Source organism: Carcharodon carcharias, chromosome 15, assembly GCF_017639515.1.
Source record: "Carcharodon carcharias isolate sCarCar2 chromosome 15, sCarCar2.pri, whole genome shotgun sequence".
NCBI lineage: Eukaryota > Metazoa > Chordata > Chondrichthyes > Lamniformes > Lamnidae > Carcharodon > Carcharodon carcharias.
The window spans coordinates 16,171,381-16,186,264 of NC_054481.1; the positions used below are offsets into that span (position 1 = coordinate 16,171,381).

A 14,884-nucleotide genomic window follows, 5' to 3' on the forward strand; every position below is an offset into this window, starting at 1 on the left:
GCACTTTAAAAGGCTTTCCAGCCCACAGGGATTTCACTGCAGAGGAAGATAACAGAGCTTAGCTCCCAGCAGCACGGACAACCCAGAGCAGCTTTCTCTAGGCACTTGGGCTGTGCTTCTGATGGGGACTGATGGTGCTGGTGGAGAGCAGTCAGATCCCACAAGGGTAAGTGTCATCATCATCCTTTGCTCTCTTGAACAGAACAAAATTATCTTTACTTTAACAGGAAGATTTAGCCTGGTTTGGGTGAATACTAAGCAGAAGATATTGTGCTATCAACAGTGAGGAGAGAATTTTAGGGTTCTCGACCTTCTGCCAGTGGGAACAGTTTTTCTCCCTTTACTCTATCCAGGCCTTTCGTGATTTTGAACACGTCTAACAAATTTCCTCTCAACCGTCTCCAACGAGAACTGCCCAGCTTCACCAATCTATCCACATAACTGAACCATTCTTGTAAATCTTTTCTGCACCCTTTCTAAAATCTTCACATCTTTCCCACTGAGGATGAATCAGTGTTTTATGAAGGTTCATAACTTACTTGCTTTTGGACTCTGTGCTCCCATGAAACCCAGGATTCAGTATAATTTATTAACTGCTTTCTCAACCTGCCCTGCCACCTTCAATGATTTATGCACATATACACCCAGGTCCCTCTGTTCCTGCATTTCCTTTAGAATTATACGCTTTATTTTATGTCACCTCTCCCCATTCTTCTGACCAAACTGTATTTCTTAACACTTTTCTACATGAAGTTTCATCTGCCATGTGTTTGTCCATTCCAACAGCCCATCTATATTCTCTTGAAGTCTAGTCTATCACTATCCTCCTCACAGTTCACAATACTTCCAAATCTTGCATTGTCTTCAGCTTTTGAAATAGTGCCCTGTACACAAGACAAAAGGGAGTGTTAATGGTAGTGGTAAGGGCTAAAGAAGGTGCTGATGGAAGCATAAAAGGTAAGAAAGCAGAACATATGAATTGTGACCATGACATCTTTGTCACTGTCTCCTTAGCCCTCACCTATCGCTGACCTGCTATCCAGCTTCACCTGCTCCGTCTTCCCTTAAACAGTATAGATTTCATCACACTTCTACATCTCTTTAGCTCTGAAGAGTCATATGGACTCGAAACATTAACTCTGTTTCTCTCTCCACAGATGCTGAGTTTTTCAAGCATTTTCTGTTTTTATTTCAGGTTTCCAGCTTCTGCAGTATTTTACTTTTATTTTTGACTCAAAATACCACATGGTTTGAAATAAAATGCCTACCCGCACTAATATTGTTCACTTAAAAAAGGCACGGTTTTACTGATGTTTGGGGAATCAAATGATAATACATAAGAAAACCATGTAATAGTAGATTTAGAAATTATATGGCCAACACATTTCTAGAACTCCTGCACCTCAAAATTTCCCACTACACCACTGGTGAACATCAGAAGCATACATGATGCTGATGTAATAATGATGTCAGGTCACATGACTGAGAAGTAAGCGAGATCTCGGAGGAGGAGAAGCTCCAACTGTGTGTAGAGATCCAAATGTGAAAATACTTGCCGTAAATAAGAGTAATGGTTTTGAGAAACATCGGACTTGAGCAGCATACCTTGCGAGAATAGACAACCCCCAAAACTCCCACCTAGACCCCGGCCTCACAGTAAAACATTAACCAACTCTGAAATGATTTCTTCAGATTTTTTCTAAAGACACGGCACTGCAGAAACAGTATGCAAGTAATTAATGCCATTTTCTAAAAGGCATTCTTAAAACAAAAACTGCACCCTAAAGATAGGTGGGGCTCATGGAAAACTTACTTTAAAAGGAAGAAAACTGCAAACTTATTTTCCACTAACTTTCCCCAATAGCAATACATAATTCATCTTTGTGCATACTTTCTGATGAGTATTATTAAGTTTTGGCCAGACACACCAAATGACCTATGTCAGTGTTTATGCTCCATATGAATCTCCTCCCAGGCTACTTCATTTAACCCCACCTGCATCTCCTTCCATTTCTTTTTCCCTCAAGAGCTTATCTAGTTCCCTTTAAAATGCACCTATACTATCATCAGCAAGTTCCACATTCTAAATACTCTAATTTCTCCTGAAAGCTTATAGGATTTATTAGTGACTATTTTATGAGTGATTATTTTATTAGTGACTATTTTATTTTTATGATCCCTAGTTTTCATCTCCCCCACAATACATTTTCTGCATCCATCTTATCAAACTCTCTCACAATTTTAAATATCTCTGTTAGGTCATCTTATTCAGTCGTTCCTGTTGTAACCTCTCAGTTCTGGGATTAGCCTTAGAAAAATCTTTCTTCATTTTCTCCTGTGCCTGTATGTCATTTTTGCAACATGGAGACCAGAATCATAGAATTGTTACAGCACAGGAGGCTCCCATTCGGCCAGTCATGTCCATGCTGGCTCTCTGTGTGCAACTTACCCCCTTGAAACCCTGCAATTTCTTTTTGAAAGCCATGATTGAATCTGCCTCCACCACACTCTCAAGAGTGCATTCCAGAAGCTAACCACTCGCTGTGTAAAAAAAGTCTTGCCTCATGTCACTGTTGCTTCTTTTCCCAATTTCCTTAAATTGATGCCCACTGGTTCTCAATTCTTCTGCCAACAGGAACAGTTTAGCCCCATTTTCTCTGTCCAGACCCCTCATGACTTTAAACACCTTTATCAATCTCCTAATCTTTTCCTCCAAGGTGAACAGTCCTCAGCATTTCCTTTGTAACCATTCTGATGAATTTTTCTGCACCCTCTCTATTGCTTTCACATCCTTCCAAAATGTGCCCCCAGAACTGGATGCAATATTCTAGTTGAGGCCAAACCAGGGTTCATTTTTACAGGGATATCATAACTTCCTCACTTTTGTACCCTATGACCCTATTGATAAAGCCCAGGATCAAATATGTTAGTTATATTAAACACTTTCTCAACCTGCCCTACCACCAATGATTTCTGCACATATACCTCCAGTTCCCTCTGCTCCTGCATCTCCTTTAGAGGCAACATAAGAAAAAAGGTACAATTCTTTCTTCCTACCAAAATTAATCACTTACCACTTCTCAGCTTTAAAGTTCATTTGCCGCTTGTCCGCCCATTCCAACAACCTGTATATGTCCTCTTGACATTTATCAATAGCCTCCTCGCAGCTCACAATGCTGCCAAGTTTTGTGTCATCCACAAATTTTGAAATTGTTCCCTGTACACCCACGTCTACGTCAATAATGTGCATCAGGAAAAGCAGGAGTTTGAAAATTGATCGCTGTGGAACTGGACTGTACACCTTCCTCCAGGTTGAAAATCAGCCATTCACGATGACTGTTTTCCTGCCCCTCATCCAGAACTGTGCGCAGTACTTTTAAGTGTACTCTAAATAAGGTTCTAAAGAATTTTAAACAAACTTCCTGATTTTCAATTCTAGAAATGGATCCCAAGTGTTTTGTTTGCATATCATGGCCATGTTAACTTGTGTCATCACGGTTAATGATGTGCAAATATGTATTCATTGTGTTTTGTCCCTCCTGCATCCCACTTGGATGCTCATCTTCCAAATTATAAATTACGGATAATCCTCAAGAAATACTTTACTGCAGCGTATTTGGTTGAAAACATTATTTACCCTACTGCACCTACACTGCTGCAATCAAAATAGCGTGCCTAATAATGTGTCTTCCCTATTCTGGTCTCAGAAATGTCATCAGCTGATGATAAGCAAAGGCCAGACAGACACTTTTCTCTCACAAGAGGAACTGAGAGACTGCTCTTGTATAATGCACCGACCGGGCTCCAAAAAGAAAAAAATGATGAAAACCTAGTCACAAAATGTAATATACCTGAGGGAAACACTTTGTTAAAAGGCTCTGCTGCACCTCTTAAATTAAAAGGTTTCCCAAAACACATCTTTAGGCTACAAACAGTAAGAATGCAGCCCTAACGTGCTTTGCCAAAGAAGAGGTTGCTGGCTTGTACCCACAACCCTTTAACAAAACGAGCTACTCGTGCCAGTGAGGAAGTGATAGTTGGGATTCCAGATGATTTCAAGCATGGAAAGAAAAATCAGCTGGGCTGATGTTCCATATCCTTTTATGGTTAATTCTAAAAGAAGTGTCATTGGGAACAAGTAATCTGTCATTCTCTTGGTCAGATTCAATGCAATGCAGAGAAAGAAAAAGGCGAAGGGCGATGTAATTATGGTGTGAAATACTCTCTTACATCTGTGCTTTGTTATTTTTAAACAGACTTCTGTGGAAATATTCCACACAGATTCAAGTATGCAGTTTTGGTTTTTTTGGGGAAAAATAAGTCAGCAATTTTCATCAAAAACTTGTAGTTGCTGACTGTGCAGGGTGACAAATAGATGGCCAAAGTTACAAATAGCATATGATGCTTGCAGTTTGAAAAGTAGATAATTTCTCTAGCGGACAAAAAAAACCTCATACTGAGTTTGCATGTGCTGCCCAATTATTAATTAAAACATAAGAAATAGGAGTAGACCATTCAGCCCCTCGAGCCTGCTCTGCCATTCAATAAGATGATGGCTGATCATCTTGTGTTTTGATTTCCACATTCCCATCTAACCCCGATAACCTTTGATTCCCTTAGCTAACAAGAATCTATCTACCTCTGCCTTAAAAATATTCAATGACCCACCTCCACAACCTTCTGAGGCAGAGAGTTCCAAAGTCGCACAACCCTCAAAAAATTCTCCTGATCCCTGTCCTAAATGGGTGACCCCTAATTTTAAAACAGTGCCCCCTAGTTCTGGACTCACCTACAAGAGGAAACAACCTCTCGACATCCAACTGGTCAAGGCCATTCAGGATCTTGTATACTTCAATCAAATCACCCCTCACTCTTCTAAACTCCAGTGGAATCAAGCCCAGTCTGTCCAACCTTTCCTCAGAAGACAACCCACTCATTCAAGGTATCAATCTAATAAACCTCCTTAGAAACGTCTCCAATGCATTTTCCTTTCACAAAACCATGCTGACGTTACCCGATTGCCTTGAGCTCTAAGTGCCCAGCTATAACGTCCTTAATGAGCGACTCTAATAACTTCCCTATGACAGACATCAAGCTAACTGGCCTATAGTTTCCTGTTTTCTGCCTCCCTCCCTCCTTGAATAGAAGGGTGAAATTTGCTACTTTCCAATCTGGCGGAACCTTTCCAGAATTTAGCGCATTTTGAAAATTAACACCAGTGCATCAATGACCTCATTAGCCACCTCTTAAGACACTAGAATGTAGTCTTGGGACCCAGAGACTTGGCAGCCTGCAGCCCCATCAATTTGCTCAGTACCGTTTCCCTAGTGATTTCAATTTCACCAAGTTCCTTTCTCCCGTTCACCTCCTGATTTGCAGCTATTACTAAAAAGTATTTTGTATCCTCTATAGTGAGCACAGAAGCAAAATATTTGTTCATTTCTTCCACCATTTCCTTATTATCTCCCCACTATCACTCTCTAGAGGACCAACACTCACTTTACTTACTCTTTTCCTTTTAAAAACCTGTAGAAACTCTTGCTATCCATTTTTGCATTTCTAGTTAGCTTCCTCTCGTGCTCTAATTTCTTTGTCCTGATTAATCTTTTAGTCATTCTCTGCCATTCTTTACATTCCGTCCAATCATTTGACCTGCCGCTCATCTTTAGAGTTGTATGTTTTTTCCTTAAGTTTGATATTTTCTTTAACATCTCTAGTTAACCACGGATGGTGGGTCCTCCCCTTAGAATTTTTCTTTATAGTAGGAATGTATTTATTCTGAATACTCTGAAATATCCCCTTAAATGTCCGCCACTGCTTCTCTATTGATCTATCCTCTAGCCTGGTTTCCCAGTTCACTTTAGCTAGCTCAGCTTTCATCCCCACATAGTTGCCTTTATTTAAGTTTAAGATACTAGTCTTAGGCCTGCCCTTCAAACTGGATGTAAAATTCAAGCATATAGTGGTTGCTGCTACCTAGGGGTGCATTTACTGAGGTCATTAATTAATTAATCCTGTCTAGTTACACAATATCAAGCCTAATATAAGCTGCTCTCTGGTTGATTCCAGAACTTGCTGCTCTAAGAACTCTTCATCCAGGCTATTGCTGCCAATCTGATTTTTCCCAGTTTGTGTAGATTAAAATCATCCATGATTATTGCCATCCCTTTATCATAAGCACACAATATTTTCTCTTGAATACTTTGTCCTACACTCTGGCTCCTGCTAGGGGACCTGTAGAGCACTTCCACTACAGACTTTTTTCCTCTACTATTTGTCATCTCCACCCAATCCAATTCTACATCCTGATCTCCTGAACCAAGGTCATCTCCAACTATTGCACAAACACCCTCTTTGATTAACAGTGCTACCCCTCCACTTTTACCTAGCTTCCTATTCTTCTTCAATGTCATGTACCCTTCAATATTAAGGGCCCAATCCTTGTTGCCCTGCAGCCCTGTCTCCATAATTGCAATCAGATCATATTTATTTACTTCAATGTGGGCCATCAATTCATTTACTTTATGAATGCTACATGCATTCAGATAGACAGCCTTCAGTTTTGTCTTTTTGTTACTTTTGCAACATCTAGTCTTGACTGTTGATTATTCTTAGGCTTTTTCTTTGTCCCTTCCTATTCTCTGACCTTTATTTCTCGTATCACTATTTTGCTTTCTTGCCTTGACTTTACACCTTGAATTGCTACCTCTACCCAAGCTTGATCCCTCACCCCTCGTTTATTTTAAATACCTCGCTACTTCCCTAGTTATGCGATTTGCATGTAAACTGTCCCAACGGTACAGCCCCCACTTTCCCCAGTACAGATGCCAGTGCCCCACAAACCAGAACACACTTCTCCCACACTAGTCTTTGAGCCACGCATTTGTCTCTCTAATCTTATTTGCCCTATGCCAATTTGCATGTGGCTCAGGTAATAATCCAGAAGTTATTACCTTTGAGGTTCTGTTTCTTAATTTGGTACCTAGCTCCTGATACTGACTTTGCAGAACCTCTTTCCTAGTTCTCCCTATGCCATTAGTACCTCATGGACCATGACAACTAAATCCTCCCCCTCCCACTGCAAGTTCCTCTCCAGCCCTGAGCAGATGCCCCGAGCTCTGGCACCAGGTGGGCAACACAGCCGTCTGGACTCTCGCTCTTTGCTGCAGAGAATAGTGTCAATCCCCCTCACTATACTAACCCCTATTACCACTACATTCCTTTTTGCACCCCCTACTTGAACAGCTTCCTGTACCATAGTGCCATGGCCAGCCAGCTCATCCAGCTTGCACACCTCGCTTTCATCCACACAGGTTGTGAGCACCTCAAACCTATTTGACAATTGCAAAGCCCGAGGCTCCTGCCCTACTGTCTGCTTAGTCCCATTACCTGCATCACTGACAGCCACATCCTCCTGTCCCTCACTGCTGACCAGAACAGATGACTCTCTTCTAAGAGCAAAGTATCCAGCTATTCCTCCCCCTCCCTTGTGCTGCGCAGTGTCTGCATTTCGGCTTCCAGATCAATAACCCTGATCTGGAATTCCTCAAACTGCTTACACTTCCTGCAGATGTGTTTGTCCTGGATCGCCTTGACGTCCAAAAGCTCCATATCTCACAGCCTTGCCATTCTAATTTATGTTATTTCGTTAATTTACTTTAATTATTTTCTTCCTATGTATGGTACAATTTACTGTGTTTATTGAAAACTCATACCACTGACAACTAAAGGTTATATGCTTCTTAATTACAAGTGTGTTTTAGATGTTTGTTTAAATTACTTTAATTCTATCGCTTTAAAATCTTTGTTTGATTTTAATTTTAAAGTTTTCAAATTTTGGTTTATTATGTTAAAGTTTTAGTTCTTTATATTTAAAGATCTACCTTAACTTGCCTGATCAAGCTGGTTTCTCACACTCTGTCCCTTAGACAGAGCACTTTATCAGCCAATCAACTTAATAGCTTCCAGTGAAGTCACAGATCCTTTATTCCCCCTCTTCCTGCAGCCTCACAGCAGCTGAAACAGTGAAACAACACGCTCCTCAGCTCCCGACTGTCTCCCGCAGGTCCACTCCGCTCCGACTCCCAGCAAGGTAGCTGTCCTGTTTGCTGTGCTGCAGACTCGTCTAGTGAATAGTCAAAATGTCGAAGTATTGCCTAAGCTGCCTTGTGAAATACATAACTAGGAGACCAAATCACAAATTAATTCAACATAATGCCATGAGTACCACTGTTGATACTTTAGGACAGTTGTCTTCACTATTTTTCAAGCAAGGGCCACTTTAGCAAAAAACCTGCAGCGTGAGAGCCACATCGACTACTAAATTATTGCTTACTACTCCCACTTGGGCCAAAAATATACATGACACCAACAGCTGAATATTTTGCTAGCTCTATGGTGGTTGCTATGGTAATATAACTGTTACTGTACAACACACACACTTAGATGTACTTATTGGCACACATTGTACCACATGGTCAATGTGACATGTAAAGAAGGCTGACTTTTGATAGGCTCGGTAGGCATTTTTTAAAATGTTAAAAATAAAATAAATAGGAATATGATGCTGGTTTGGGCTGTGGCTCGCCATGACCCTTGGGAGGATAAAGCGGTTACTGAAAACGGATGGATAGAGTCGGGTGCCGCACTTAGTGTCAATGGGAGCCACCACTGGCTCGAGGGCCTTGCAATGTAGAACACTGCTTTAGGTGTAATTTTAGTTCCCAAGTGATTTTCCTACAGTTGTAACAATATAATAACTATGCCACATTACAACAATAGTTGTTCATCAGAAGTAGTTGGTTGGCTTGGAAGCGTTTGGCTTCTCAGCTTCAGGATACTCCAAAGTATATATGCAAGTTCTTACTTTCTTTGACACATTTAAATAGGAAGAGGAGAGAACCATTGTAGACTACTTCAAACACAGGGCAGTTCAAATAAACTACGATTGACATTTTTTGGTCTTTAGGTTGGGTAAGAAACCTTGTTTAAAAAAGGTTAAGGCTGAAGGAATCTTCAGCAAGAGCTGAATCGGTTGAGATGTTGGACAAATGGTGTGAAGGAGCCAAATTAATAGCAGCATAAAATGAAAATAACTTGGTTGCAGTAGAAAACCCATCAAGCAACTCTAAGAGTTTAACTGGCTGCACTAACCCAGCCTCCTTGGTTCAATGCTTCTTGCAGTTGCTAGCACTTAGCATAGAAAAAGAAATTTGGTTAACAAAAAAAAAAGGAAACTTCAGGCAGGATGGTGCCATGTTTCAGTCCAATGGAACACAAAGGAACACCCCCACAGACCAGTGGTACAGCACACAAATCTCCCTATCCACTGGGTCCTGCTGCGAAACAAACTGCATTTACATTGAATCAAGTGCTGTACTCCAGTATGTTGATTTCCAATGCAAAGCCAAGGTCTTTATGGAAGTCAGGGTTAGTGTTTTTGGATGGCCGCACTAGCAGGAGGGTTTCTTGACATAGAAGCAGCTCTAATGGCGTGTAATTTGACAAAAGTTGGCAATCGCACTTAGACGAGCCATAAAAATGGTAAACTCAAACTCCCAAGCTATTACAGTTGGGAGTACTTGTACAAAAGATAAGCAATGAGCCCTAGTTAAAAAAAAACGTAGTTTATCCGAACCTTACCTTTTACTGGGGAAAAAGAGAACAGTTGGAAATCGATCAACCATATACTCCCATGGAAGGTCATTTTTGGCAACATTGATTCTGAAAGCACAAGAGTAACTTGGTGAATGAGCTTTGAATCCTAAGAAAAGGAGTACTAAAATTAAAAACAGGATCCACTTTTCTTCTGACCATAAATACAAATGCTAAATTGGCTGAAAAATTCAAATAACTTTCATGAACACATTTGTAGTTACTGGAAAAAAGTTTGCAACTATTTATGTTTTATTTCACCAATTACTAACACTCCTTTCCTTATACATAGACATTATTTAATTAACAAAAATAGGTTGTTAAATGATAATGCTGCCTTAAAAACAATGCACTGCCACTGTACAGAGTTTCACAGAATAAATGATCCTGGCACAGTTCATTCCAAAAATAGCTTAATTATTGCCATGCTGGCTGATCTGTGAAGTTTTGCTAAGTAATCAAATATCATATAAACTATAGAGCCAAATTCTGTACTTTTAAGAAGATGATGTGAGATGCTGAACCCTTGTGCAAGTTTTTGAGTCCAAACATTTATTACAATAAATACGTTTTAACTATTTTACCAGATACTCCTCAGGTTTAGAAATGGAGTATAGAACCTGAAAAGCCATAGTGACCAAACATCTCCAACAAGGCACAAGAAAATGATCTGCATTTATAATGGGCCTGATTAAATCTCTCAGAAATGTCTCAACATATTTCACGTGCTGTAAATCACTTTGAAGTGCAACAGTTGCTATGTAGAAAAATGAGGCAGTTGTTCTGTTCACACGAAGACCCCAGTCAGCCACGGGCTGAACGACTGGTTAATCAGTTGGAGCAGGGGAGGAATGTTGAACAGAGCACTGGGAAAACACCCAATGCCATTCGATTTTTTAAACATCTACCTGAAAAAGCAGGCAGGCCTTCGTTTACCAGCTCATTTGAAAGGGAGGACATCAGAGAATGTTGCACTTACTCAATACTGCACTGGTATGTCAGGCTAGTTTACGTACTCAATCTCCAGAGTTAGTTTAAACTCACTATCTTCTTGGCTGCAGTGAGTGCTGCCTTTCAGAATGACAATATTAGAGAGCTCCAACCTCGTAATAAAGGGATAGCATTCCAATAACCTTAATTACTTGCTCTATGTGCATACTAATTTTTTGCAACTCATGCACTAGAACAACCAGATCCCTCTGCACTTCAGAATTCTGCAACCATTCTCCGTTCGAGTAACACACTGCTTTTTCAAATTCTTCCTGCCATAGTGAACAACTTCAAATTTTTCCACATTATACTCCATCTATTTCTTAGATTTCTATTTCAGTATTTCTTACCTGGCTATTACGATTCCATCATTGGCATGGAAGAGACGGGCAACCTGAATAAACACATGATTGAGGACAGTGCAAAATCCACACCATTGAGTGTAGTAGAGTAGCAAGACATTCTGCAAGAGAAAACAGTATGGTACAAGCTAGTCAGCACAGTATATCATCCAAAGACTTAAACAAAGACAAAATAATGATGTTGTCTTGCACCTACCTATTTGTTAGGGCCATATGCGAAGGAGGAGCTATTGTTCCCCCAGTTCAAAGCTACTTTTCCTTTAAATATAACCATGCTAGTTTGAGATACTATGCATTAAGTAAGGGAACACAAGGGAAGGGGTTGGTGGAGCTGACATATCTGATGTTCGCATTTTCTTTTACGCATATTTATAACTTTGCTACCAATGGCATTTAACAAACATTTTCTGTTGCCCCAATTCTTGATTTTGGATGGAGATTTTTATAGAGATGATTACAGCCTCACAAGATGACTTCCTTTAATCCAAATACTTGTTTCAATGAATTGTTAGAAGCTATGCCTTCAAAAAGGATATGTTAAAAAAGTGAAAAATACTGTTTAAATGTATGGCTGCCAGATTTAAGTAAACTGATTGCAAAATTCAGTTTGCTGTTCCAGTAATACTTTGTTATCAGAATGTTAAAAAAAAACAAACACTTTTTGAAAGAATGTAACTTAAGATCAATTTATAAACCGACCCATGGAACAGGTTACTGGTTACTAGTGAATGCAGATTCTCTGTGTGCCTTTGAGCATGCATAAATCAGTTCCTCATTGGGAAGAGAATCATGTCTTATATAGGATAGGCAACGTATGAGGTGGTGTTTACAAGGTCTAATTCCTGGGCTATCCATCTCAAGCAGTCGGAGGGATGGGTTGAGGGGAATTTCCAAGACCTTCATTTATATTGATCAAAAAAACCCCAGCAGAACCATGATTCCCCCATGCACTTTAAAATGACCTTATAAAATGTATGCTTTTCAAACCTGCATTTTTAAAATGTTTCCATTCAATAAAGTATTGTTTATCTCCCAGACCCTTTTCCGCAAACAGTCATGATGAACAGTACTTAGGTTTTGTTATGCTTCAGCTTGTAAAGACAATGCTCACAGGACTTTTTTTAAAAAGTGGCTGAACAATCAGGGTTTGAAAAAAGTAGTATTGAGATAAATAGGAGCCTAGCTTTTGGCAAAGATATTTTCCAAGCATGATCCATCATGGCAAGATGTATTAGTTGCTGAAAGTGTATGACAAATGACAAAGAATGTGTCATTTTAGAGGAGAAATATTCTGTGAATAAAAATGGTTGATTCATGTACCACTAAATTAGAACTTCAGAATGTGCACCACTCCCCCAAAACATCATAATCTACAAAGAAAAACAGATTTTTAGGGATTTGAAGTTTGGTCTTCTGAAAGAAGGGCCTGATTAAAGCAGTAACTGAGATATTGACTTGCTGCTGGTACAGAACATGTGAACAAATATTACTGATTTTCCCCAATTCCAACAACCAAATAAAAAGCCAGAGAAGCACCACCTACATGATATCAGAATTAAAATATGTTTAATTTAAGAATAGCACTCCTAGCATGTTTACAAAAGAGAGAGACTATACTCAAAAAAAAATTATTTGCCACATGAATCTGCACAATGGGAAATGGGACTACAGTGAGCCAGCATAGGCTTAGGGGATCCAAATGGCCTCCTTTTGTGCTGTAATGACTATGACAAAGAAAAACAAAATCGACAGACTTATCAGCTCCTTTTAGCTAATATCTGACTCTGCACTTTGTGCTTCAAAACTGCTTGAAGCCAGACATGTGCACTCCTGTTCTACTGAATGACTAAATCTTGCCACAGCCCTCATTACCCCATCCAGGTCACTGATGAAGAATTTCACATGAAGCCTGTTCTGCAGCTGCCTTTTACTAGCACTAGCAACCTTCAACAAAAGAACGGACAAGGGAGAATTATAGAGGTTGTAGTAGCTACACAAAATACTTGTTTGCAAAATTACAACAATTCAGATTCAACTTTGATAGTGTGAATAACAGTGATAGACCAGAAGGTTCAATTCCTGGTGTGTGTTAAGCCAATCACCAGCTAGGGAGCTGCTACAATTATATTTCAGCAGCCTTGAGTTAGGGAGTGAGAGCATGAGAGAAAAGAAAAGTCAGGATTGCCGTTCTCACATGCTATCCCAACTGTGGCCAATTCTGGAATGTATGGGTGTGTAGAAGTCAGGTGAGAACAGGATTAAGCTCAGGTGTGATGACTCATAACATCTAGGCTCAAAGCAGGATTAAAATGCTCACTTGGATAAGATGCCAGAGGGCTGCCAACAAGTATGGAATGTGCCACAGCATCAATGTCACCCACCCCCTCCCTTTAGGGCAAGAGGAAATCATACAATCCCACATTTACAGTTTAAAAAACAAATATAACTCAATGGATTGGCTGGTAAATATATCACAGTTTGATAATGGGCCTATATACAAGCAGAAGATTAAAAACCAAATTCCTAATCTGCTCCAAACTCCTCAATTTAGCCAAATGTTGAGCACTAAAGTTGGTCTCAGTATCCACAGAAGGAGGAAAAGAAAATCCCAAGTAACCAGGGGTCCTGCTTCTGTTAAAAACAAAAAACTGCGGATGCTGGAAAACCGAAACAAAAACAGAATTACCTGGAAAAACTCAGCAGGTCTGGCAGCATCGGCGGAGAAGAAAAGAGTTGACGTTTCGAGTCCTCATGACCCTTCGACAGAGTTGAGTTCTGTCGAAGGGTCATGAGGACGCGAAACGTCAACTCTTTTCTTCTCCGCCGATGCTGCCAGACCTGCTGAGTTTTTCCAGGTAAATCTGTTTTTGTCCTGCTTCTGTTACTCTTCAGTGGCTATAGATATTAAACAAAGTGAAAACTAGATTCCAAATATGATGCCTTGCCTCCCCAACAGACATCATCCAGCCTCATACCAGGGTGTCAGTGCCTGCAGAACTATTTACCATCAACTTTGGAGGAAAAGTAGCTTTAAAATCTTATGACAAAAATACTTTGTCTTGTCAAACTGTAATGTTTCCTCACAATTGTTCAGAAATGGATCGGTGTGTGATATAGAACACCAGTTTTATTCACCGCTAGAACTGAGCTTGCAATACTGAGCAAAGAGGCAGTAGAACAAAATCAGCATAAAACCCAAATTAATTTTGTTGAACAGCACCTAGCTGGCACAGGCAAAGTGCCCAAGAACACAGCTATTTGTTTATGTATTTTAGAGAGAAATGAGAATTAGCCTTTGAGAACATACTACATAATAATCTTTCAAACCAATCATCATAGTAACCCTAGTAACAAAAACATATAATGGCATCTTCAACAGAACACAGGGGTTGTTACCAAAACATGACAATTGAGGTAGGCAGCAACAAAAACTGGAGACTCACCTTTTCAACATCCAGTACTATGCTGTCAAACATCTGGGTCGTTACTTCAGCAATTAAATATTTTTCCTGAGCTTGAGACTTGGTTCCAGCAATAAGATGCCGATTTAATGGACTGTATGTCCTACTGTAATTTTTTATAATGCTTTCTGGAACAAGAAAATCAAATATTTAGTAAATTAAGTTTCTGACTTTTGCATGCTGCAGTCGAAATACAAGTTACATTCTATGGCTTTCAGGTTTAATAGACTTCAATTTAAAAAAAAACACAATTCAGAAGGTGGGACAATAAATAGAGAGAGAGGATCTTAAGTACCTGGAATCAACAAGAGTCTCGATTTGAGTGAAAAAAAAATGCTTCTGCAGTCTCATTCAAGGTTCACAGAGTAAGCAGTTGTACAATTTGTCACTAAATCTATAGACTGAATCATATATAAA

General features: G+C 39.7%; 1 protein-coding gene across 7 annotated transcripts in view; it reads right to left on the reverse strand.

The window, feature by feature from the left end:
• The window catches only part of txndc11 (thioredoxin domain containing 11), an 84,018-nt gene that overhangs the window by 5,528 nt on the left and 63,606 nt on the right, over positions 1 to 14,884 (reverse strand). For all 7 annotated transcript variants that reach the window (XM_041206525.1, XM_041206527.1, XM_041206526.1 and 4 more), the window contains 3 exons: positions 14,450 to 14,595; positions 10,995 to 11,107; positions 9,643 to 9,723 (listed from right to left, as the gene is read on the reverse strand). In XM_041206525.1, the coding sequence (XP_041062459.1) occupies positions 9,643 to 9,723; positions 10,995 to 11,107; positions 14,450 to 14,595 (340 nt within the window). The remainder of the gene's footprint in view (positions 1 to 9,642; positions 9,724 to 10,994; positions 11,108 to 14,449; positions 14,596 to 14,884) is intronic.